A 26,780-nucleotide genomic window follows, 5' to 3' on the forward strand; every position below is an offset into this window, starting at 1 on the left:
GACGGAATCCATCCCAGGATACTAAGGGAGCTCAGAGAGGTTCTGGTGAGTCCTATTAAAGACGTTCAACAAATCTCTGGAGACGGGAGTGATTCCTGGGAATTGGAGGAGAGCGGATGTGGTCCCTATTCATACAAGTGGTCACAGGGATGAAGCAGGAAACTACAGGCCGGTGAGCCTCACTTCAGTTGTTGGAAAAATAATGGAAGTGTTGCTGAAAGAAAGGATAGTGTATTTCCTTGAATCTAATGGGTTACAGCAGGGGTGCCCAACACGTCGATCGCGATCGACTGGTAGCTCAGGAAGGCAACGTGAGTCGATCGCAGAGCCCATCCCGGGCTCCGTGATAGACTCGTGTTGCCGTCCCGATCTACCGGGCCCATCAGCCTTCCTCTCCCCGACGTCAAAGACGCCGACGCCGGGCATTAGGCTGTTTTGTCATTTCAGGGGGGGGGGGTTGCAGCGGCAGCAGCAGCCTGAAAAAGAAATCATCCTGGCCGGGGTCGGTATCATGCTCCGGAGCTTCTACAGCCTTCCTATCTCCCTCTCCCTTCTACCTGCTTCCGGCCACACCCCATGCTCCGCGGCTCTCTTCGGCAACTCAGCAGCAGCGATCGACACAAGCTTCTGACGTCGGGACCTACCCTCTGCGAGTCCCGCTTGTTTCAACTTCCTTTTTCCACAAAGGCGGGACTCGTAGAGGGAAGGCCTCGATGTCGGCAGCTTGTCTTGATCACCGCTGCTGACGAGTTGCTGAAGAGAGCCGCGGAGCAGGGGGGTGTTGCCAGGTGCAGGTAGAAGGGAGAGGGCCAGATGCAGGACTCGTGGGTGAGGGAGGAGAAGAGAGAGGGGAGGGAAACAAAAGGAAATATTTCATACTGGGCTGGGCCAGAGTGGAGGAAAGGTGGAAAGATTCTGGCTACCGGGTGCAGTAACAAAGGAAAAGGGGGGAAAGCTGAAAATGGAGATAGTGACACAAAGAAGAGAAAGGGTAAGCAGGACCTACTGAATAAGGATAGAGATACAGAGGGGACATGAAGAGGAGGTGAAATAGAGACATAGAAGTAATGCTGAAAAAGTGTGTGGGGGGTGAGATAAAGACATTGAAAGGGCAAATAGTGAACATGGGGTAAAGACAAGGACAGAGACAAATGAAGATTCTGAAAAAGTGGTGAGATAGGGATATAGGTGAGATGGACACAAAGAAGGATGATGCTGGAAAATAGGTGGAATGGTAATTCTGACAGACACAGAAGGGAAATGCTGGATCAAGGAGAGATGAGGCTCAGGCTGGATGGAATGAGGAGAAATGCCGGAACTTCCTCTCCTACGTCAGAATTGGTCAGCGCGACGCTTCTGCAGGTAAAGCTTGGGACGGCGGTGGCTTGGGGGCTGTTCCCCGATGGCGGTGGCAGCAAACCGAGTGGCTTGGGGGAGGGCAAGGAGAAAGAAAGAAAGGGAGCAGACAGGGAGACAGAAAGAAGGGGGAACAGGGATACAGAAAGAAAAAATTGGGGGAGAGAATGAGGTCTGGAGGAGAGGAAACATACAGGAGGCTGAAAGAAAGGAACAAAGATTGGATGCACAGGCAGAAGAAGAAAGAAAGTGCAACCAGAGACTCATGAAATCACCAAACAGCAAAGGTAGGAAAAATGACTTTATTTTCAATTTAGTGATCAAAATGTGTCTGTTTTGAGAATTTATATCTGCTGTCTATATTTTGCACTATGGCTCCCTTTTACTAAACCGCAATATCGTTTTTTAGCGCAGGGAGCCTATGAGCATTGAGAGCAGCGTGAGGCATTCAGCGTAACTCCCTGTGCTAAAACCTACTATTGTGGTTTAGTAAAAAGGGAAGGGGTGTATTTGTCTATTTTTGTATTTTGTTACTGAGGTGACATTGCATAGAGTCATCTGCCGTGATCTCTTTGAAAAACCCCGGAATATGAATAATTAACATTTTCTCTGCCTTTCAGTGTGCTTTGTGTTTTTTTTTAATTTTATTGTTGGTAGATCATTTTGACTTAGTCATTATAAAAGTAGCTCGCAAGCCCATAAAGTGTGGGCACCCCTGGGTTACAGGATCCGAGGCAATATGACTTTACAAAAGGTAAATCGTGCCAAACGAACCTGATTGAATTTTTTGATTGGGTGACCAGAGAGCTGGATCGAGGACATATGCTAGATGTAATTTACTTGGATTTCAGCAAAGCCTTTGATACAGTTCCTCATAGGAGGCTGTTGAACAAACTTGAAGGGCTGAAGTTAGGACCCAAAGTGGTGAACTGGGTCAGAAACTGGCTGTCGGACAGACGCCAGAGAGTGGTGATTAATGGAAGTCGCTCGAAGGAAGGAAAGGTGACTAGTGGAGTCCCTCAGGACTCAGTGCTGTGGCCAATCCTGTTCAATATGTTTGTGAGTGACATTGCTGAAGGGTTAGAAGGAAAAGTGTGCCTTTTTGCAGATGATACCAAGATTTGTAACAGAGTAGACACCGAAGAGGGAGTGGAAAATATGAAAAAGGATCTGCAAAAGTTAAAGGAATGATCTAATGCCTGGCAACTAAAATTCAATGCAAAGAAATGCAGAGTAATGCATTTGGGGATTAATAATAGGAAGGAACCGTATATGCTGGGAGGAGAGAAACTGATATGCACGGACGGGGAGAGGGACCTTGGGGTTATAGTGTCTGAAGATCTAAAGGCGAAAAAACAGTGTGACAAGGCAGTGGCTGCTGCCAGAAGGATGCTGGGCTGTATAAAGAGAGGCATAGTCAGTAGAAGGAAGAAGGTGTTGATGCCCCTGTACAGGTCATTGGTAAGGCCCCACTTGGAGTATTGTGTTCAGTTTTGGAGACCGTATCTGGCAAAAGACGTAAGAAGACTTGAGGCGGTCCAGAGGAGGGCGACGAAAATGATAGGAGGCTTGCGCCAGAAGACGTATGAGGAGAGACTGGAAGCCCTGAATATGTATACCCTAGAGGAAAGGAGAGACAGGGGAGATATGATTCAGACGTTCAAATACTTGAAGGGTATTAACGTAGAACAAAATCTTTTCCAGAGAAAGGAAAATGGTAAAACCAGAGGACATAATTTGAGGTTGAGGGATGGTAGATTCAGGGGCAATGTTAGGAAATTCTACTTTACGGAGAGGCTAGTGGATGCCTGGTAGATGGGCTGGAGTAAGTCTTAACAGAGATTTTGGCAGTTGGAACCCAAGCACAGTACCGAGTAAAGCTTTGGATTCTTGCCCAGAAATAGCTAAGAAGAAAAAAATTTTAAATTGAATCATTCGGGTCTTTATCTGCCATTATCTACTATGTTACTATGTTTAATTATTATTGATGGATTTTTTTACAAATCTCTTAACACATCCCATTCTAAGCATGAGTGGTTAAAATGTCTATAGGGTGGGCTTGCAGATCTTTCATTACTAAACTTTGAAATGTTTCCACCAGAGAATCAATGGCTCCTGGTGGAATCCAGCAAGAAGCAGGCCTTACGCTCACTCTTGTTGTTTTTATTCTATTTTGCTGAATTTGTGGGCTCAAAGTGTAAGATTTAATTTTACTATAACCCTGTGGTTTAATGTTTTCTCACTATTACGAAGTAAAGGATAAATGGAATGTTTTACACCACAGGAGGGCAGCTGAATTGATTTATGGATCTACTGGAGTGTGTGTGTGGCAGAGGGGACTTTGCCTACCTCGGAGACAACGACAGCTCTCTACTTTTTTCTTTCTGCTTCTATCTCCTGCCTGTAACTGGTGCCGTGTTCGGGCAGGCAACTGGGGAGATGGATGGTGATGTCAACCGGGTTCGTGTCCTCCAGCTGAAAAGAGCGCTGCAGCTTCTGCCACGGCCGCAGGGTGTGGCCCCTTAGAGCACGCCTCTTGGAGTCGCGAGGACTGTGGTAAGTTCGTTGAGCTTGGGTAAGAACTACTTTATGAGTATTTTCATGGGCAAAAGGAAGGTGAAATCTAAAAGTTCCACTCCAGCTTTGGCTGGCCCTATGGACTTCCACCTGATTGTACTACCACCAGTTTCTGTAACTCAGGACTCATTATCTACATTGGGGTCATTGCAGAGTCCCCTCAATAGAACTCCTCCCCCTCCACCAATGTCCAGAGCAATGGGACCAAATTTGGAACCTATAGCAGCCTCAGATGGATCTCCAAAATTGCCCAGTACCTCAAAATTGCAATTTATATTATTGCCTAAAGTTCTTTCTGTATTGGAGGGTAGTAGGGGTGAGCAGAGTCCACCTGAGGAACCCAAGGACATTAGTTTGAAAGATTTATGGCAAGTAAATATGAGGATGGAGGGATTATTAAGATCAGCAGATTTTTTATCAGATGTAAAAAAAATTAAGAATGTTGATTCTAATTTACTACTATTGGATAGTAGAACAATGATAATGGAGTCACAGGTTTCTACACTGCAGCAAATCTCTATTAAAGATTCATGTATTATCCATTCAAAGTTTGAACAATAAAATATAGCTCAATCAAAAAATCTCCGCTTTGTTAATTTTCCTAAGACCCATTTGATGTCAGCTGAAACACTTTAAAGAGGTATTAGGATTAACAAATGTGGAGTCTTTACAAATATTGAATTGTTATTATATACCTCAGAAAAAGAAAGTAACATCTGATTAAGGGACAGACCTATTAATATCTACAGAGCTTGATTTAACAAATTTCTTGGAGGATTCCCAAGATACTATATTAACTAGGTCTAATCTCTTGTTTAAGTGAATGGGATAAAATTTGATAATGAGACTATGGGCTCCTTTTTCAAAGGTGCATTAGGGCCTTAACGCGTGGGATAGCGCGCGCTAAAATGCTACATGCGCTAGCCACTACCACCTCCTTTTAAGCAGACAGTAGATTTTCGGCTAGCGTACACTAATCCAGTGCGTGCGCTAAAAACGCTAGCGCACCTTTGTAAAAGGAGCCCTATATTTTAATAGAACTATGAAATTTTGTGGTGATCTCGTATCAATATTTCCTGATGTTGCTAGAGCAACACAGTATCAAAGAAAAGAATTTCTTAAGTTAAAATCTCAGGTATTAGCTTTGAATGCTGTATTTTTCTTAAAGTTTCCTTGCAAGTGCATTATTAAATTGTAACAAAAAGAATTCATATTTTGGGATCCTTTGCACCTGCAACAATTTTTAAGTAAACAGGAACAAAGCAAGGATAAGGAGGCTGATGTCTCCCCTGATGTCTCTCACAGGCTGTCAGTCTGTGTACTAACTATAACCTCATAGGATCTGTACTGCAACCTGCTTTCAGCTCTTTCACAGTAGCTGGATGAGAAATATCACTGCCACAATGCAGGGAATGCTTCTACAAAGCTGATCTTTGGGCTGCCAGTCAGACTCCTATTTCTGACTACACTTCCACCCCTGCGGACCAATGGATATGCACCAGGATGCGAAGAGGCGCGATGACGCCACCGAGCTTCCTAAGGGTGCCTAACAGCCTATGCTCGACTCCAGATTAACAGGAGGTGAGACCATCTCAGGGATGGCCCTGAGCTCCAGAGAAACTATGCAGGCTGGCTAACAGGTACCTAGAGAGATCGGCCTGACAGCTACAGACTGATGTCTGTGAATTCTCAAGCAGGCAGAGCTTTTAAAAACGCTCCAAGCACTAAATTACCCGAGAGAGGACAAAATTACATTGAATTAAAATAATAAAATGGGGAGAGCAGAACAAACACTCCTGCAGGCATGCGTGCAGAAGAACTGAAGGTGGAGCTAGAGAGCCCAGTGAAGTAGAGGCAGAGTGAAAAAGCTGGAGTGGATTCCTTTTGCAGCAGCACGCAGCTATAGGGAAATAACCCTGCTGTCTAGAAATGTCTCACCTATTGCACTGGAAAGTGCCCTTTTTGTGAGTATGGAGAATATGGCAGTAATATAGAGGGAGGATGGGATAAAGGAAGGATCTGGAAACCACCAGATGTTCCTCCTAAAGTATGTACACTTCTCCCTCTATATTCGCGGTTTCAGCAATCGCAGTTTCAATTACTCATGGTTTTTAGCTTGCTGGCTCCTCCCCCCAATTACATCAGCTTACATAGAGAAATCGCCGATTCCAAGCGTTTACAGAGAAAATCGCTGATTCCCAGCACTTTCTTCACCGCATTTTGCCTCTCCTTCAGGAACAGGCCAGGTCTCCCACCACGTCATTCGCAGTTTCACCATATTCACGATGGTTTTTCAATAGAAAACAGCGAATAACATGAAAAAGTTATTCATGGTTTTTCTGCATTTGCAGTTCTGTTAATTCCCCTATCACAGCGAATACGGAGGGAGAAGTGTACAACTTAGTCTAAACACCCCCAGTTTCACTTGACTGAAAACCTCAGAATAGAAGCAAAGTCTCTGGATTCATCTGCTGCTGACAACAAGGAAATATCTTGTTTCTTGAAGTATATTTTTTCATTTGTTGTTCATATGTTTTCTAATTCACTGGAGTTGTCCGTTTTTCTTTGACTGTAAACCGTGTTGAACTGTGAGGTATATGAGGTATATAAATAAAATGTTATGTTACAAAAAATATGTATTACAAAATTGCTAAAACATTTTGGTAAGAAATGAAATTAAAAGATACACATCATTAAGAACCAGAGATAAACTGTAAATTAAGAATAAAACCCACCAAACCAACATTAAAACGGAATCATTTAGAGCAGATGCATAATTAATATAAACTTATGAGGGTATCATGATGTTTAAATTTCCTAAAACCTTGCAAACTGAAACATATAGGGCTAGATTCTATAAACGACACCTATGTTAGGTGCCACTAGGCAACTTAATTACAGACACCTAGTAACGCCTAACTGAAATCCATGCACAAGTTAATTTTTTTGTTGTTAAATGGCATGGCAATGCTATTAAAAACAGATTAAAATTTTTTAAATTGCTAATTGAACTTATGAGTGGATATCAGCGCAGCACCTAGCAACACCTAAGTCGAGGCACCTTTTGATGCCTACCTGAAAAGTAAACATGGTTAGGGTTGGAGAATAGGTGTGGTTAAGTTGGACGTCATTAGATGTCTGAGTTAGGTGCTGGTACATTAGGCCAGGTAGAACCTGGCCTAATGTACCAGTGCCTATCTCTAGGACTTCTATCAATGCCTAAGTCCATTTAGGTGCCACTAGGCGTGATTCTATAAGAAGTGCCTAGCAGTTGATTGACGACCACGCAGACCATCGTCTAAAAATTAGGCACAGTTAGACGCTGTTTATAGAATCAGGCCCATACTGTCTCATATAGATATGGCTAATAAATCTGCTAGTAAAAAGAGATCACAAAGATAAAAATAAAATGAAAAAAATATATTATAAAAACAAAAATGAGGACGGGATGCATAGCATTGTGGAACCATGGCAACCCAAAACAATGTTCCAAGAAAAAGACCCACTGAAGAAGGGCATTCATAACAAAATAACGTATTTGAAGCAGCATGCATACTCATACTTCAAATGTGCATTAGCTTAAAACAAACAACAAAAAAAGAAAAGGTAGACCTAAGTGCATCCACAGCAGCCATAAACATGCAAGCATATGATAACACAAAACAGTAGTGCAAATAGGTCACAATTGTTCACCAAATAAGAAACGACAATAAGTGACAATAAATCTGATCACAATACACATATTATAAGTGTATAAAGTGAAACATTGTTGATACTTGAAAAGTGCACAAATACAAATACTCAAGCAAATTTGAACAAAAAAGGTGAAAATGGCATCAGCAAATGAATGCTGCAAAATCAAGTGTCTACATTCTTTACTTACCCAGCTCACCACACCTCGGTAAAATGAATGAATAGGTTGAAAAAGCCCATAATTCTTTGGAACTAATGAAATTTACCTCCTCCTTAACAAAGCCATGCTAGCATTTTTAGTGCCGACTGAGGTGGTAACAGCTCTGACACTCATGGTAATTCTGTGAGCATTGAAGATGTTACCGTGGCGGTCAGCTCTAAAAACGCTAGCTCAGCTTGGTAAAGGATGGGGTTAATTATCTATTCATATGTTATTTCAGGATACTCTGTGCTATAAAGATACTCCATGCCATGAAAAATGTTCCTAACAAAATAGTATAAATATAAAAACTTTAATACAACCTTTTGGAAATCTTAACAACCATATCCTAAGAGAAATTGATCGTGAATTCACCAAGTGGGTCAATAATTAAGAATCTTGACAAAGAAAGAAGAATTTAACTTAACCACCTTCAAGAAATGTTCATCACATAAAAACACTTCACTAACCCCCCACCCTTTTACAAAAGTGTAGCGTGGTTTTTAGTGCCAGCTCAAACACTCATAGAATTCCTATGAGCATCTATTCTAAGCTGTTATTGCCACTGCTGGCACTAAAAACTGTGCTACAGTTTTGTAAAAAGGAGGGGGGTCTATCATTAGCCACTAATATGCATGTGTCCTGCATATATACTGATGAGGTTCATTCATGACATATACAAAACAAACCCATTTGGAGATATTACACCAGAAATCCCCCCCCCCGAAAATTAAAAAAAAATTCACTATGACAACAAATAGACAGTCCATCTAATCCCCCTGAATTTGTAATGTATTACTTTAGCGTGTCAGATTTTAAGAAAAAATGGGATAGGTATGTGGGATCTCTTAGGGGAAGAAGTTAGGGGGTGGGTCATTAGAGTGGGCAGACTTGATGGGCTGTGGCCCTTTTCTGCCGTCATTTTCTATGTTTCTATGTAGATTGATCTAGGCCAAGAGTGGGCAACTCTGGTCTTTGAGGACCAGAATCCAGTCAGGTTTTCAGGATTTCTCCAATGAATATGCATAACATACATTTAGAAGAAGAGAAAAACTACTACATATATGCACACAACATTAATAATTTATTAATCAACCTTACTTTTTTCATAAATATTATAATATACCACCCTCTGACTTATAACAAACACCTATTTCAACAGACAACCCCAGGCTAATGCCCTTGTTGCCCCGAAAACCTGGATAATCAGTTCCGCATAGTCCAGTGTTTTATTTAAAATGTCCTTGCCAAACTGGTGCTTCATGGATTAAACTCCTGCTTTCATGATAAGATCTTGTTCGCTCTTCAATAACAACTGACAGAATGTTCAAGCCAGCCCAACACAATCTTGCGTTTCGTCACACAGGCGTGCTCAGGAGCTGAAGCCACATCAGGGTTTTCATTATTTTTTTCTCTCTTTAATTACATTTGTTAATCATACACCCCTGATCTAGGCTTTCCCTTTACAAATACAAATCTCCTGTGTTCAACTTACTTAAACCTTCTGTCAGGGCAGACCTATTGTGAGAGGCTTTGGAGGTCATCCTCAACTTTTTGCTCTGGTCCTTACTGTTCTTCACTTTACCATCTTAACTACAACGCTGTGTGTGTATCACTAAAATCTTCGCATATATAGAGTTTAGCAACTGAATCTAATAAAATTAAATAAAGAAAAGGTCTCACCTATCACCCTGGAAACCGGCTGCATGAGAAGGACCCCAAGTACGCTTGTCTTCGATCTGCCTGTATGGCCAGTAGCTCTGAAACAGTAATAAAACAGCTGATTCAAAGACTCGTAAAGAAAAGTTTTCAACAGAGCTCCTTATTAGAAGAGAAATAAATGATAGTACTTCGCGTGCATTTGCAAACATTTCTCCGAATTCGTGGTTTTTGGGGTTTTTTTTCCAGACAGGCATGCTTAAGTTGTCCCTTTTTGTGCGAGTTCCGGTAGATGATATTTCTTGTCCCCTTTTTATTTCGTCATTCATTGTGGATGGAACTGTGTTGTTATGTTTTTTGATAAGCTTATTTTGCTGCTTATCGTAACCTTATGCTTGGTAATGAATGGCGGTAAGCTTAATAACTTTTTTTAATATCGTGAGTTTTTCCCTCTCCCAAATTTAAGATTTCAAACCTGCTCCGATAATGTAATAAACATTTTTGGAGACTTGAATAGCAGAGCGAGCTTTATTTAACAAGTTGGTACAGATTTGTGATATGAAGGCTGCAAATATTAATAGCATGCCACAGTGTTTTCTAAGTTATATACCTTCAAGAGTAGTTTCCGATGATGCCCAGGGTAAAGGGAGGGAGGATAGGATGCTGGAAAACAAAAGCTGATATCACCTTAGTCTGCCTAGTGGACATATCACTTCAGATCGGAAAAAAGCAGTACAAAATATTTTCTTTAATTGGTGCTTCTAAAAGAATAAATAAAAACAGAGTGAAAGCAGTATGGATAAATTCTCAATGTTTAAAACTGCAGCGCTCTCCACTCTGGCTAAAAGTATGCATAGATTTCAGAGCATTTGGTACAGAGAAAAGGGATGAGGCAAGGGGAGACAGTGAGGTGACTAAATTTGCGGACGACACAAAGTTATTCAGAGTAATGAAGACAGGGGGATTGCGAAGATCTGCAACATGACATAATCAAGCTCCAGAAATGGGCAGTGACATGGCAAATGAGAACATAAGAACATAAGAAACGCCTTCGCCGGATCAGACCTAGGTCCATCTAGTCCGGCGATCCGCACATGTGGAGGCCCAGTTAGGTGCTCCTTATTGGAGACCCGGATTTCCCGTATCCCCCGATGTGATTTTCAAGAAGATGTGCATCCAACTTGCGCTTGAAACCCTGAACAGTACTCTCTGCCACAACCTCCTCTGGGAGAGTATTCCAAGCACCCACCACTCGTTGTGTGAAACAGAACTTCCTGACATTTGTCCTGAACCTGCTGCCACTCAGTTTCCATGTCACATCTGAAAATGTCAGTAATGCTGTTTCCTGGTCAATTTTAGCAAATCCTTTTCATATTTTAAAAGTCTCTATCAAATCTCCTCGCAGTCTTCTCTTTTCGAGGGTGAACAGTCCCAGTTTTCTGAGGCATTCTTTGTAGCTCAAATTCTCCATACCTCTGACAAGTTTTGTGGCTCGCCTCTGCACATTCTCCAGCAGAGTTATATCCTTCTTAAGCTATGGAGACCATTGTTGGACAGAGTATTCTAAGTGTGGTCTGACCATTGCTCTGTAAAGTGGCATTATGACGTCTTCCGATCTACTCGTGATCCCCTTCTTAATCATGCCCAACATCCTGTTTGCTTTCCTCGCTGCCGCCGCACATTGAGCCGATGGCTTTAGGGTTCTGTCTATCAGTACTCCCAAATCCCTTTCTTGTTCGCATTTGGCTAATGTCACACCCAATATCCTATATTCATGTTCTTTGTTTTTCTTTCCCAGATGCATTACCTTGCATTTGTCTGCGTTAAAATTCATCTGCCACTTTATCGCCCACTTTTCCAGCTGGTTCAGATCCTTCTGAAGATCCTCGCAGTCCCTTTGAGAGCCAACCACCCGACATAGTTTTGTATCATCTGCAAACTTGATTATATTGCATGTTGTCTTCTCTTCCAGGTCATTTATAAAAATATTGAACAAGATGGGCCCAAGAACAGAGCCCTGGGGCACGCCGCTAGTCACCTTCTCCCAGTCCGAGAATTTCCCATTTATGCTTACTCTCTGCCTTCTGTTCTCTAACCATTTGCCGATCCATCTGTGCACTTCTCCTCCTATTCCATGACTTAGTAATTTACTCATAAGCCTTGCGTGCGGGACCTTGTCAAATGCTTTCTGGAAGTCCAAGTAAATTATGTCCACTGGATGTCCACTATCCATGTGTTTGTTCACCTTCTCAAAGAATTGAAGTAAATTTGTCAAACATGACTTCCCTTTCCTGAAGCCGTGTTGACTAGCTCTTAATAGGTTGTGATCTTCCAGATGTTGTACAATGTTATCCTTAATTATTGCTTCAATTATCTTCCCAGGAACCGATGTGAGACTCACAGGTCTGTAGTTTCCCGGTTCACCTCTTGATCCTTTCTTGAAAATTGGGATGACATTTGCTATCCTCCAGTCATCTGGTATTTTCACGGTTCTAATTGACATGTTAGCTAAGGATTGCAATAGTTCCCCAATTTCCACCTTAAGTTTCTTTAATACTCTCGGGTGAATTCCGTCCGGTCCAGGGGATTTGTCATTCTTTAGTTTGTCAATCTGAAAATATATCATGTCCAACTCCACATTTACTGTTGCGAGGCTTTCCTCTATGCCTCTGGTGAATATCCTCCCTGTTTCTGGCATTGTTGCAGTGTCCTCATTTGTGAAGACAGAAGGCAAAAAATGAATTTAACCTATCGGCAACCTGTTTGTCTTCTTTAATTGACCCTTCCTTCCTTGTTCGTCAAGAGGGCCCACTGCCTCTCTTGCTGGTTTCTTTCCTTTTATATATCTAAAAAAGGGCTTAAAGTTTTTGGCTTCTTTCGCTATCTTTTCTTCATAGACTTTTTTGGTGTCTCTTACCACTATATGACACTTTTTCTGGTCGATTTTGTGACAGTTCCAGGCCTCGGTCGTTTTTTCTCATTTCCATCTTTTAAACGATTTTCTCTTTTCCCGCACTGCATCCTTCACCTCTTTGGATAACCAAGCTGGTTCTCCTTTGACCTTTTTTCGCCTTCCTTTGGATATCTTCGGTATGTAAAGATTCTGTGCTTCTATGATGGTGTTTTTCAGAAGAGACCATGCTTGATCAACTGTTTGGATTTGTGCTTTCCCCTTCTTGAGCCGTTTTCTAACCATGGTTCTCATGCTGTCATAATTCCCTTTTTTGAAGTTAAAGGTTGTGGCTTTAGTCTTGATTGGTTTCCCTTTTCCGATGCCAATGGAAAAATTGATCATATTGTGATCACTTGTCCCCAGAGGGGCCGCAACTTCTACATCTGTTGTCCTTCCAGTAATGCCATTCATGACCAAGTCCAGGATTGCGTTTCCTCTTGTCGGTTGTCCCACCATTTGTTCAAGGAAGCAATCTCCTATCGTTTCCAGGAATTTTATCTCCCTGCCGCAGATTGACGTTGCCAGTTTCCAGTTTATCCCCGGAAAGTTGAAGTCCCCCATGATCGTTACATTTCCTGATTTACATCTACGGTTGATTTCCTCCATCATTTCTTTGTCTGTTTCCTCAATCTGTCTCGGGGGTCGATAATAGAGGCCAATTTTTATGTCTGCTTCTTTTTGTCTGGGAATCTTTATCCAGAGGGACTCTAGTTTACCATTTACTTCCGTCTCCCCTTCTCTAATAGACTCTATTTCTTCTTGGACATACAGGGCAATACCTCCCCCTTTTTGCCCAATCCTATCTCTTCTGTATAGTTTATATTCTTTCAATTCCGTGTCCCATTCATTCTCTTCATTCCACCATGTTTCTGTTATTCCTATGATATCCAGTTGCTTTCTTTTTGCTAGCTCTTCCAGTTCGCCCATTTTGTTTCTTAAGCTTCTGGCATTCATGTACATACATTTAAGATCATTTTGTGCTAATTTCCTGGATTTAGTGGTCCTCGCATCCCTTTTAGTATCCATTTGATCTTTTTCATTGCCTCTTGTAGTTTCATCATGTTCTTGCCCTATATCTGTGCGGTTACTTGAAGTTTCCTCCTCAGGATATCCTGGTGTCCGGGCCATCGACTGGTTGTCGACTGTCGGCTCTCCCCTGATCTTTAGTTTAAAGCCTTTTCAATGGACTTCTTCATGTTCTCAGCCAGGACTCTCGCTCCCTGTTTGGTGAGGTGTAGGCCGTCCTTTCTATAGTACCTGTTTCTTCCCCAGAACGTTGTCCAGTTTCGCACGAAGTCGAAGCCCTCTTCTTCGCACCATTGCCTCATCCAGGCGTTTACTGCTCTCAGTTCATCCTGTGGATAAGTGGATAAGTGTAAAGTGATGCATGTCGGTAACAAAAATCTCATACATGAATTCAGGATGTCCGGGGCGGTACTTGGAGAGACCTCCCAGGAAAGAGACTTGGGAGTTCTGATCGACAAGTCGATAAAGCCATCTGCACAATGTGTGGCAACGGCGAAAAGGGCAAACAGAATGCTAGGAATGATTAAGAAGGGGATCACGAACAGATCGGAGAAGGTTATCATGCCGCTGTACCGGGCCATGGTGAGCCCTCACCTGGAGTACTGCATCCAGCACTGGTCGCCGTACATGAAGGACACAGTACTACTTGAAAGGTTCCAGAGAAGAGCGACTAAAATGGTTAAGGGACTGGAGGAGTTGCCATAAAGTGAGAGATTGTTGAAACTGGGCCTCTTCTCCCTTGAAAAGAGGAGATAGAGAGGGGACATGATTGAAACATTCAAAATATTGAAGGGAATAAACTTAGTAGATAAAGACAGGTTGTTCACCTCTCCAAGGTAGGGAGAACGAGAGGGCACTCTCTAAAGTTAAAAGGGGATAGATTCCGTACAAATGTAAGGAAGTTCTTCACCCAGAGAGTGGTAGAAAACTGGAATGCTCTTCCGGGGTCTGTTATAGGGGAAAACACCCTCCAAGGATTCAAGACAAAGTTGGACAAGTTCCTGCTAAACCAGAACATATGCAGGAAGCTGGACTTATTTAGAGCACTGGTCTTTGACCAAAGGGCCACCACGTGAGCGGACTGCTGGGCACGATGGACCACTGGTCTGACCCAGCAGCGGCAACTCTTATGTTCTTAGCACACAGGGAGGTGTGCTCAAATCTCCTCCTACTGGTGATCAGAATCAGTGTACTGGAACTGAGGAGCAGATTCTTAAAACTTACCGTGTCTTTAACAATGTTTGCTAAACCGGCTCCAGCAGGTTTAGCATGGCAGCATTTTACCATTTTCAAAATGGCTCATTGTGGTCTTTCCGAGCTTCCTGGCAGACTCCAAGTTTGCCATGCAAATATATTATAATGATGTCATGAATATTAAACTGGTAGTAAAATAAGCTCATCAATATTTAAATAAGCACTCTGGACAATTCTCTATCTTTGCTGGGTGATTCTTCAAGCGCAGCACCAGCTTTTGACTATCAAAAATTACCAGCTGGTCCGAAGGTGCTGGTACTGTGCAAAGCACATCTCAGACGTGCGTTTCTAGTTGTGGCTCATCATAAATTTTTTAAAAAGTACACCACATAAATTATAGTAGTTTTGCACGTGTGTATTAAAGGCATATTTCATTTTATTTATTTATTTCAGTTTTATATCCCATCCTACTCAGGAGCTCATAATGGGTCATAGTAGTACATTCACAGTGTTTGGAGTACAGGACATTCTATATTGTAGGGTAGAAACAATACAATCATAATGTTTTAGAGGTAAATGGTTAATCAGGCATATGCAGACTGTTGGGAGGGGAGAGGACAGAGGGCATTTACAGTATTAGGGTAAAGCATTGGGTGTATACATCAAATGATGTGGGGGAGGGTTGGAATGAGAACACACTCTTGGCTGTAAGTGTTGAGAACTGACGCACATACATGACACCTTCCCTCCCCTCCCTCTTCCATTCAATAGCACTGGCACACCTATGATTGACACAATGACGTAGCTTTTCCTAGTATATGCGCATTTATGCCTTTTTTTGTGGTCTATCCTGCGCATGTTTTGATCGCTATCACCAGCGGCTCATCTCATGCAAATTTGGTTACCCTCCGTGAACCTCATTTGCATGTGCGGTTTTTCAAGAATCACTCGATGTTGGTTGCTGTGGTGGTGGCATCAGAATCGGGTTTTTAGAAAGAAATGTTGGTTGCTGCGAGGGGGTTGGATGTGGTGGTTCTGTGCTGGTGTCAGTGTCGGGGTACCCCAGCAAATGCCGGTAAGTGAAGAGCTGATTATCAGATGATCGGGGAGGGGCGAGAATGTTGGTTGCTGTGGCATCGGAGTTGGGGGGGGGGTTCGGAAACAAATGTTGGTTGCTGTGAGGAGGTTGGAGGTGGAAATGTTGGTTGCTGTGCTGGTGTCAGTGTTGGGGGGGACCCCAGGGGAGGAGGGAGGGAAAAGAAGAGGAGTGTTGTTGGTCTAGGGGGATGGGAGAACATAGAGATACAGTAGAGTATGGCCAGACAAAATATAACCCCCCCAGTTTATACTCGAGTTAAGTTTCTTCCCTTTTTGGGGGGAAACTGTTATCTTGGTTTACACTCGGATAGGTTTATATTCGAGTATGTATGGTTAGTAGTCACTGATATTTTCTTTGCTAAGGGTTAGTTACTTCTGGCACAAGTATTAATTTAGCTAAAGAGATAGTGGCTGTTTTATAGTTCTTATCAGGAAATTTATCTAAATATCATATAAAGTTTCTTGTATCTACTTTAGTATTTCAGAAATATATTGTGAATAATCATTAGAAGAATTTGTAACTATTTTTATAACTTGCATGCCAGATGTCTTAAGTATTTTTGATATCTAATAAAATAATTTATAATTACACAGTGCCAACCTTCTTTTAAATAAAGCAGCAATTATTGTCCTATTTGAAATGAGTCCAGAGCAATTACTTTCTAAATGAGTTTTCTGTTGTTACCTCTGCACACTACAACACCCTGTTACAGGGACTTATCGAGAAGGATGTAATTAGCTATCCAAAACAACTGAAGGTCTGTGTAAAAGCTGGGGATGGTGGATACTCTGAGAAATGACAGTGACTGCAAAATTCTGACACATTAATTGTATTGTTTGAATTATGTTGTTATACTGTGTTATCCCTGGACAAGCAGACAGCATATTATCACATGTGGGTGACATCATCCACGGAACCCCGGTACAGACACTTTAAAAGTGCATCGCCACTTTAAGAAATTTAGAAAGTTCGCGATAGCCTGCACTGCATATGTGCGAGTGCCTTCCCACCCGACGTAGGCATGTGGCTCCTCAGTTCTTAGTTTTCCGCAGAGCTAAGAAGTCGCGTTTTTCAACATTCGTTGAAATTTTTTCCTTTCCTTCCCGCTCTCACATTTCTTTCTTTCTTTTCTTCGTTCATTTTGTTTATTTACTTAAACTTTAAAAAGAAAAAAAAAGAAAAGTTTTCTTTTTTTTCTTCAGCCGTCCAGCGGGTTTACCGGTGGGGCCCTGTGTATCAACTCAGCCATCAAATTAAATTTAGCTGAGGTGGTCTTCCCATCCATGTCATGCCCATTGATGGGTTTTTAACTAAGTGCGGCCGGTGTTCTCACACTATTTCCCTTACGGATCCTCACAGCTGATGCTTCAGTGCCTAGGTCCAGAGCATCGGATGCTGAACTGTGTGAGGTGTTCCACTCTTCAAAAGTGCACCATAAAAAGCCGTATCCTTCAACAGGAAAAATTGTGAGACTTCCAGTGATGTCACCGACAAGATGGAGGGTTAGAGACTTTGGTCTGACTTCACGTAGCATTTGGCCTACTGTTCTCCCCTGCTTTTGGAGCTTTTGTGGCGATACAGCCAGATCTTGTGGACCGGAGAGTTGGGAGCATTCGATAATGCCGTCTAAAAAGAAAACTGAGGCCAGGCGGCCGCTGGAGAGTGGAAGCGTTTCGGGAGGCCTCCGACATGTGCACGGGACTTAAAGCATGTCCGCACATGAGTCGGGAGAGAGCGCCTCAGAGGTTGAATCAGAACAGGGATGTTCCCCGAGGCTGCGGTGTGTGTCTTTGGCGGCGGCCATCACGAAAGCGGATTTACAGCAGTGGGCCTATGATATAAAAAATGAAATTGTGGCTGTGAAAAGGAAAGGGAAAATTAAAGATGCAGTTCAGGAAATCAAGATTTTGCAGATCTGCTGGGGCGAGTGGGGGGACACAGAGCGGAGGATCGGGGATCAGGAAGTGGCTGTGCAAGCACTCACCACCGCCATGGGTGAGACGCAGAAGGATATTGAGGACTGTTAATCTAAAGTAGAGGACCTGGAGAATAGGTCCAGAAGAAATAATGTGCGCATCCATGATGTCCCCGGACACGGAAGACTATGGAGATGCCCTTTACCATTTTATGTTTCTGGAGGAGGAGATGACCGAGGTAGCCCCCTTGCCTGTTGTAGGTAGATAGGGCCCATCGGACGCTGGGACTGAAGAAAAGTGATCTTCCGAGGGACATCATAGCTTGCATCCATCATTTCCCAGATAAAGAGCGCTTGGTGAGAAAGGCCAGGGACTTGGGGGTTAGATTTTTCAGGACTTGTTTGCTATAACTCTGCAAAAGTGCAGGGAGTTCTGGCCGTTAATGGAGATGCTGAAATGGCAGAATGCCCGGTATTGATGGCTGTTTCCATTTGGACTGCTGGTCACCCTTAATGGTGTTCACAAGAGGGTGACCACAGTGGCGGAGCTGAGTGCATTACTGTAGAAGGAGGGTTGGCTGGCCTCATGAGATCCTACCCCGGGGAAGAAGGCTGAGCGCACATTGGAGCAATTCCTGTGGAAGGAGGTGTCGAACAGGAGCTGAGGGCAGCGTAGTGTGGGTCCAGTGGAGGAAGAGCCAGTGACGGATCGAGCTGCACACAGTGGCATCTGGAGTACTTTCTTTGCTATTACATTGTTGGAATTGGGACTTATTTTGTCTCATTGAAGAAATAAATAGTTTGAATGAGGATGGTTGTGTGAGGGGAACATGGTGCTTTGGGGGGAGTGTATGAGTAGTCTGGAGGGATGTATGAAGAAGGGGGATGGGCTTATGGAGGGTGTCATGGCGGATTGGTTGAGTCATTTGAAGCCATGGAGGGAGTTGGTAGTGTGGGGTTGGTGGGGAGGAGGGCTTGGTTGGGCTGAGGGTTGGGGAGGGGGGAAAGTTGGCTGAGGGGGGGATTGGGGAAGGCAGGTGGTGGGAGTTACTTGGAGGACGTTGGGGGGGGCATAGGTTAAGAGTGGGAAGTTTGAATGTTAAGGGGCTCACTATGCCTCGTCAATTGTTGAAGGAAGCTAACTGTCTAAACTAAACCTTAAGTTTATATACCACATCCTCTCCATAATTATAGAGCTCAGCACGGTTTACAAGAGCTTAAAATAAGAAGGAATAGAATAATGGGGTAGGAGGTTGAGTGCAGGGGGAAAAGAGCATTACAATTTTGTGAAAAGACAAGTTTTCAGGTGCTTACGGAATAGTTGGAAGGAGCCTAGGTTCCGTAGTGGAACAGTAAGATTATTCCAAAGTCCTTTGATTCTGAAGAAGAGAGATTTTCCTAATTTTCCCGCATGGAGAATACCTTGTGGCGAGGGGAAGGATAGTTTAAGTTTTTGGGTGGGCCTGGCGGTGTCAGGACTAGAGGAGTTACAAGATAATGGAATTAGGGGAGGGAGGATGCTGTGAAGGATCTTAAAAGCCAGGCAGGTGCTTTTGAAGTGAACCCTGGAAATTACTGGAAGCCGGTGGAGTTTGGCCAGAAGTGGGGGAAACATGATCAAATTTGCGTTTTCCAAAGATCAACTTGACCGCAGTGTTCTGTCTGTGTTTTGATATATGTTTTGTTTAGGAAACTCATTTTTTGAAAGCTGGGGAGAAACTTATTCAGTTTCGGGAGTATCCCTTTCGGACCTGGGCATCTAATAGGTTGGAAAACAAGAAAGCTGGGGTGGGGATTTTATTTTCTAAGCATCTGAAGATGGTGCCTGAGAGAGAATTCAGGGATGAGGGGGGTAGGTAGATTATATGGGCTGGGGTAGTCAATGGGGAACAGGTAACGCTGGTTAATTTATACATGCCCAATTCAAAACAGGGTCAGTTTATTGAAGCACTGCTACCCAAAATATTGTCGGTAAAGGTGGGTCATTTGGTGGTTGGAGGAGATTTTAATTTGGTTTTTAACCCTAGTTGGGATTCCACGGGTAAGGACGGGGATAGACTTAAATATGATCTGAAATGTTTGAAAAGATTTTTGTATGTCCTCAATGTGGTAGATGGATGGAGATTGCACCATTATATGGAACGGGATTACACTTATTATTCTTCTGTACATGAAGTATATACCCTTATAGACCTGTTGTGTGTGGACAAAGGATGGGGGGGAAGTTATTGGATATCAAGATTGATAGTATTGTTTGGTCAGATCATGCTCCTCTTTGGATGGATGTGAGCTAGGGAGCCCCGAGAGGTGGGAGCTACTTATTGGAAGTTAAATGATAGTCTGTTGTGTGAACCCCAGATAGTTCGGTAGATAGAACAAGAGATCTACGACTTTCTAGACCATAATATTGATCAGGTCAAATGTCAAAAGTTTAAAATTTAAATAAAGAATTAAAAAAAAAATATATTGATCATTTTTCTCCCATGACAATTTGGGAGAGTTTGACGGTGGTATTACAGGGGGAGTTTATTAGTCTGGCATCACATCGGAAAAAGAAGCGGCAGAGGGAAGAACAACAGTTGAGGTGTACCCTGCTTAAGTTGGTTGAACGACACAAGAGGGGGATCAGCTCAGGATACAGATTCAAGAAACTCGAATGGCTTTGGGGAAACTGGAAGATGAGGCTATTATATTTAACCTGGATACACTGTGTCTCAAATACTTTGAATCTGGGAATAGGGCTGGTAAACTACTGGCTCATCGAGTTAAATTGCAGCAATCTCACACTAACATTCTGTCTATTAAGTCCACAGATGGAACCACTTTGCTAGATGAGGCGGGGATTCAACAAAGATTTCGGGATTTTTATCAGGAGTTTTATACTCCTGAGTATCAGGGGTCAGAGGCTGAGATACATGCAAATTTGAAGGACTTGAGCCTGCAGATTGTGTGACCTCACTGCTCAGGGGTTGGATGGGGATATCACAGTGGAGGAGGTATTGCAGACATTCAAAAGTTGAAGCCAGGAAAATTGCCTGGGTTATATGGGTTTACGGGGTTATTTTATAAGAAATTTTCCCCCTTAGTGGCACCGTTGTTGACCAGATTATTCAATTCTTTAAAAGATGGGGAGCAGTTGTCTTTTTATATGAGATTAGCGGGGATTACGATTCTACTGAAACCGGGGAAGGATGCTACTTTATGTGGTAGTTATAGACCTTTCTCACTCTTGGGCATAGACACGAAAATTTTGGCTCGTATCTTTGCTGGTCGATTGTCTGCTCACATTCCATCGCTTATTCATCCTGGTCAAGTTGGATTCATTGGGGGGAGGCAGGCGGCGGATGGTATACGTTGGGTGTTGAATTTGGTTTGGCAGGTGCAGAGATCGGGGTCTCCTTGGTAGCAGTTGCAGTGGATGCTGAAAAAGCTTTCGACCATGTGGATTGGAAGTTTATTGGGGCAGTTTTGCACCAGATGGGATTGGGACAGCGCTTTATTTCCTGGATTCTTACTCTATATCAGTGGTTCCCAGCCAGTCAGGTTTTCAAGATATCCCTAATGAATATGCCTGAGAGAGATTTGCATATAATGGAAGTGACAGGTATGCAAATCTCTCTCATGCATATTTATTAGGGATATCTTGAAAACCTGACTGGCTGGGGGGTCCCCCAGGACAGTTTGGGAACCACTGCTCTATATCATACGCCAATGGCTTGTGTCAAAGTCAATGGGGCTTATTCTATACCCTTTGAGCTTCATAGGGAACTCGGCAGAGGTGCCCGCTCTCCCCATTGCCTTTTGCTTTGGTGATTGAGCCCTTAGCGCAAACTATACAACAGTTGTGTGATGTACGGGGCCTCCGCTTACAGGGGGAGGAACACAAATTATCTTTATTTGCGGATTATATTTTAGCCATAGTAAAGGGATCAGAGGGGTCTCTGTTGGCTCTTCAGGACCTTATGATTGCCTATGGGTGACTGTCGGGGTTTAAAGCTAATAAGACTAAAATGGAGATTTTGAATATTTTGGTGCCAGTTTCTGCAGTCCTGAAGATACAGTGCAGAGTTCCCTTTCAAAGGGTGAGGGGTCCTATTAAATATTTGGGGATTCAGATGGGGGTTGATTAGTCTTCTTTGTTTTGACTTAATTATATTCCACTGGTCGCTTCTTTAGGGCAAGATTTTGCTCGATGGGATAAATTGTATCTTTCTTGGATGAGTAGAATGGAGGTAGTGCGAATGATGTACTTCCTAGATTTTTGTACTTATTTCAAGTATTACCCATTGAAATCCCTAAAGTGTATTTCCAATGTTGGCATGGGAGCATTTTGCAGTTTATTTGGGGGGATTAGACATTAAGATGAAGGGGGCTTGGGTATTCCCAATTTGGAACAGTATTATAGGGCAGCACAGATTAGGGCTGTGGTAGATTGGCATGTCACTCCAGTCAAATTATGGGTACAGGTGGAACAAGGGCTGTTAGGGGGGAATTGGGGTATTAAGCTATCTCCCGTGGGTGGGATTAGGAGAAAAGGATTTGGTTGCTGTTGCCAATCCCTTCACTAGGTGGATGTTGCAGGTGTGGAAGGGGGCATCCCAGAAGTTATTGGGCAAGGTTAAGGGGCTTCATTTTCTTCCCTTTTTGTTTACGGATGATTTTTGACCTGGGAGAGAGGGGGCATTTTTAAATGCTGGGAGCACAGGGGTCTGCACTGTTTTGGCCATATTTTGGAGGGGGAGACTATTAAAGGTTTCCCTGAGGTTCAGGCTCACTATCAGTTGGAGCCGGGGGATCTATTTCCCTATTTACAGGTGAAAAATTATGTCATGAGAGCTAGGGTGGTGTTCCCGGTTTGAACTGCATTTGGGGGAACTGGTGCCTTTAGATAAAGACCCCACGTCAGATATTATGGAAGATATCAAAGAACTGGTCAACACCGCCTACGGTGCAGGTTATATCACCCTAAAGGAAAAACAGTTCCTGATAAATGAACATCCAGTAATCCCTACAATATATGTCTTACCTAAACTTACCATAATTTCAGCTAATGGTTCAGTTTTAGAACCCTTATCAGACTTCACTGATTTCTTTCCAAGACCATACGTACCACTCATTCCTTCTTACATACGTGACTCCACTCATATGATTAACATTTTGGACGAGTTTGGTGCAGATCTAGAAGATCTGATACTAGTCACTCTGGATATCGAATCCCTCTATACTAATATTCCACAAATGGAGGCCTTACAAGTCATAGAAAATACATTAAGAGGAAGGGAGACTCATGAACATACCCATTATTGCTGTGGCCACTATGGCCCTCACATAAAATTATTTTTGCTTTCAAGATCAGTATTTTTTTGTAAATCAAGGGAACAGCCAAGGGAGCATCTATGGCACCAGATATTGCTAATCTATATGTGGCTGAGTTCGAAAAGAAATTTCTGATCACATGAATTTCAGGAATTTTGGGGGAGTTATTGCTCCTGTGCTTCTTATCTAATGAAGGCGCCTCTGATCAGAAGCCTGTACGAGACTCTATACAGAAAGGCTATTCATCTAAGTTCTGTTTTTGGATTGGTCCGGAGAGGTCATCTGACGAGATCCAAGTGAAACATGCTAATTATAATTTAGTCTGTGTTAGGATGTGGGTGAACTCGCATCTTATCATAGGTGTTCTCCATGCACTTCTTCTATAATAATTAAGACCTGCAAAGTTACCTCTTGTGACTCTCTGCCTGAGAGTGAGAACCAGACCTTTGAACAGATCTGGATTCCATCACATAAAGGAAACCTTTGCTGCCAACCTACGTTACAGCTTCTCCAGTGGCTGACGAACTCTTGTTCCGGTACCAAAAGAATTCTTATCTTCAGTGCTGAGTAGAGAATGTCTTCCCTTTCACCTGATTTTGTACCAAGGCCTAATTGGATGGTGAGAATATGGAATTCTATTATCTTATCAGCTGGGGTTAGATAAATGAATCCTATTGTGGTTCGGGATAAGGAGAAGTGAAGCTACTCTTGGTGATAACTTGTAATAGATGCTGCTAATCAGGAATTATTATTATAAGGAATTATTTAGAGTGTAAGAATTAGTTTTACTTATTTATCTAACAAGTGTGTTGTAATCATTATGTACTGAGTTTCATATATGTAATCGGATATTTTGTGAACAATAATTAGTTATTGCTGCTGGCTTATGAATTATATTTTTCTATTTTCATAATAAAAGTATTTCTCATTAGCCTGGGTCTGGTGTCGTGTAAGTAGGCAAAGATAGCTGAACCTGGATGAGATATTATGGTCTTCCCTAGAAAACTAACAGGCACGTATTTGTTTATGTAACTGATTAGTGCACCATAAATCTTACTACAGGCCCAAAGGTTTGTTCAAAGGGGATATCCACTGGAAGATATATACAGTGGTTACCACCGATCCAAATCACAACATTGAGAAAATTTACTTCAAACTGGGAACAAGGATCGCAAACCACCAGATTTCATTTGAGTCCTGAGACACTCACACCTGTCCAATGAGGTTAAACGTATCGTTATGGCCAATTGGAAGATTTTGGAATTACATCAATGTTTTAGAGGGGTTAAACCCACAATTGCGCTCACCAGGAATCCGAACCTTAGAGATAAATTGGTGCCTTCTGCTCTTCCGCCAACTACCACAGTCCAAGTTGATCACACAGGTCATCAACCTTGTTCCTTATGTTCAGTGTGCCAACATTCCATCAGTATTTCTACCTTCACACATCTGAGAACTGGCAAAAAGTACTATCTAAACTTCAGCAGTGATTGTAACACCGAACAAGTGATCTACATCATTATGTGTCCCTGCAAACTTCTGTATATTGGCAAAACCAAAAGAAAAATCAAGACCAGAATAATCAAACATAGAAGTTGTATATTGAGGGAAGTTATGACAGCACCCTTGGTTTGACACTGGATAGAACTTGGTCATACTATCAATGACCTTCGTTTCTTTGTCTTTAAGACCTTTAAGTTAAAATGGAGAGGGGGAAATATTGACAATATTCTTATGCAAGCTGAACAAAGAGCTATATTTGAACTTACCATTACCCCTGCTGGACTGAATCTTGAGATTGACTACCGTCCTTTTTTATAGCTCTCTTTGATTTAATTTCCAGCATTTATTTCATATTTAGCATTCTTATATCATGTGATTAAATTTATGTACGTATATATTTGTTGTTTCCAGTGTTTCTAATATCAAGCAATTTACTTCATATAACCTTATATACGGGTCACGTCATAGGGTATGTTAGTATTGACATTTATGATTTGCTATTTTGACTCTGTATTCATCATTTATTTTATGAGACATTAAGGTGTCCCAAAATAAGAAATATTGCAACTAACAAATGCTGTTGTCGTTCCATATTAGCTATTAGTCACTTCTATCCAAATTCTTTTCATCTTTTGTATTAGGTATAACCTTTCCATGACTTCTGTTCTCCAGCAATATCTAGAACAGGGGTGTCCAATGTCGGTCCTCGAGGGCCGCAATCCAGTCGGGTTTTCAGGATTTCCCCAATGAATATGCATTGAAAGCAGTGCATACACATAGATCTCATGCATATTCATTGGGGAAATCCTGAAAACCCGACTGGATTGCGGCCCTCGAGGACCGACATTGGACACCCCTGATCTAGACACACAGCTCTGTTCCCATTGCATCTGAGATATGTTACCTGGTTCCCATGATATCACACCTTATGTCTGTTTTTTTGACATGCTTCCATTTCATTTTGTTTTAATTTCTATCGATTAGCCTTTTTATTTTCCTTTCAGCTGTTTGCTCTTTGACTTAGTTTTATCACTTGGGGTATGATTTTCATTACCCCTTTACCCATTGAATGACAGCACTGTCAGTCTCTCTTCTGTCTTTTGGACACGCCCCTTGGCCAATCACGACTGTCCACATCTCTACCTGTCCTCTTTTTCCCCCCTTGTTTTCCCGCGGCATTCTTTTTGCTTGGACAGCTACTCTGCGCTGCATCGTCGATCCATAGAAACATAGAAGATGACGGCAGAAAAGGGCTACAGCCCATCAAGTCTGCCCACTCTGCTTACCAACCCCCTGTCTATACCCTACTGACCCAATTTCCTCGTAGGGATCCCACATGGGTATCCCATTTATTCTTAAAGTCTGGCACGCTGTCTGCCTCGATCACCTGCACTGGAAGCTTGTTCCAATGATCAACCACTCTCTTTGTGAAGAAATACTTTTTGGTGTCGCCATGAAATTTTCCGCCCCTGAGTTTGAGCGGGTGCCCTCTTGTAGCCGAGGGTTCCGTGAGAAAGAAAATATCATCTTCCACTTCGACACGTCCCGTGAGGTACTTAAATGTTTCGATCATGTCTCCCCTCTCCCTACATTTCTCAAGAGTGTAGAGCTGCAATTTGTTCAGTCTCTCTTCGTACGAGAGACCCTTGAGCCCCGAGATCATCCTGGTGGCCGTCCGTGGAACCAATTCAATTTTGCGCACATCTTTACTGTAATGTGGCCTCCAGAATTGCACACAGTACTCCAGATGAGGTCTCACCATGGCCCTGTACAACGACATTATGACTTCAGGCTTTCGGCTGACGAAACTTCCATTGATACAACCCAATATCTGCCTTGCCTTAGATGAAGCCTTCTCCACTTGATTGGCAGTTTTCATGTCTGCACTGATGATTACTCCTAAATCTCATTCTGCTGAAGTCCTAGTTAAAGTTTCTCCGTTCAAGAAGTACGTCCTGCTTGGATTTCCGCTTCCGAGGTGCATGACCTTACATTTCTTAACATTGAAGCCTAGCTGCCAGGTTGAGGACCAACTTTCCAATGTAAGCAGGTCCTGTGTCATAATTCTGTAAACTGCATTCACTTACTATATTACATAGTTTGGCGTCATCGGCGAATAGTGTTATTTTACCTTGAAGCCCTTGAGTCAGATCCCCTATGAATATGTTGAAAAGGAGTGGACCCAGGACCGAGCCCTGCGGCACTCCACTGGTCACCTCCGATGTTTTAGAGAGGGCACCATTAACCACCACCCTCTGAAGTCTGCCACTCAGCCAATCATTGACCCATG

General features: G+C 42.6%; 2 protein-coding genes across 8 annotated transcripts in view; one reads left to right on the forward strand and one right to left on the reverse strand.

Moving 5' to 3' along the window:
• CEP19 (centrosomal protein 19) overlaps nt 1-9,747 on the reverse strand; it is an 88,173-nt gene extending 78,426 nt beyond the window's left edge. Inside the window, exons 1-2 of one of the 6 annotated variants that reach the window (XM_033959365.1) lie at nt 9,676-9,747; nt 9,509-9,585 (exon numbers count right to left, since the gene is read on the reverse strand). The gene's annotated coding sequence lies outside the window, so the exon portion shown is untranslated. Of the gene's footprint in view, nt 1-9,320; nt 9,471-9,508; nt 9,586-9,675 lie in introns of those variants that run through there. The other 5 variants (XM_033959369.1, XM_033959367.1, XM_033959364.1 and 2 more) reach the window with 5 other exon arrangements.
• A 7-nt stretch (nt 9,748-9,754) lies between these two features.
• The window catches only part of PIGX (phosphatidylinositol glycan anchor biosynthesis class X), a 347,324-nt gene continuing 330,298 nt past the window's right edge, over nt 9,755-26,780 (forward strand). The window contains exon 1 of one of the 2 annotated variants that reach the window (XM_033959362.1): nt 9,755-9,895. In XM_033959362.1, the coding sequence (XP_033815253.1) occupies nt 9,876-9,895 (20 nt within the window). In that variant the 5' untranslated portion in view covers nt 9,755-9,875. The remainder of the gene's footprint in view (nt 9,896-26,780) is intronic. The other variant, XM_033959361.1, reaches the window with a different exon arrangement.

Source organism: Geotrypetes seraphini, chromosome 9 (genome assembly GCF_902459505.1).
Source record: "Geotrypetes seraphini chromosome 9, aGeoSer1.1, whole genome shotgun sequence".
Classification (NCBI taxonomy): Eukaryota; Metazoa; Chordata; class Amphibia; order Gymnophiona; family Dermophiidae; genus Geotrypetes; species Geotrypetes seraphini.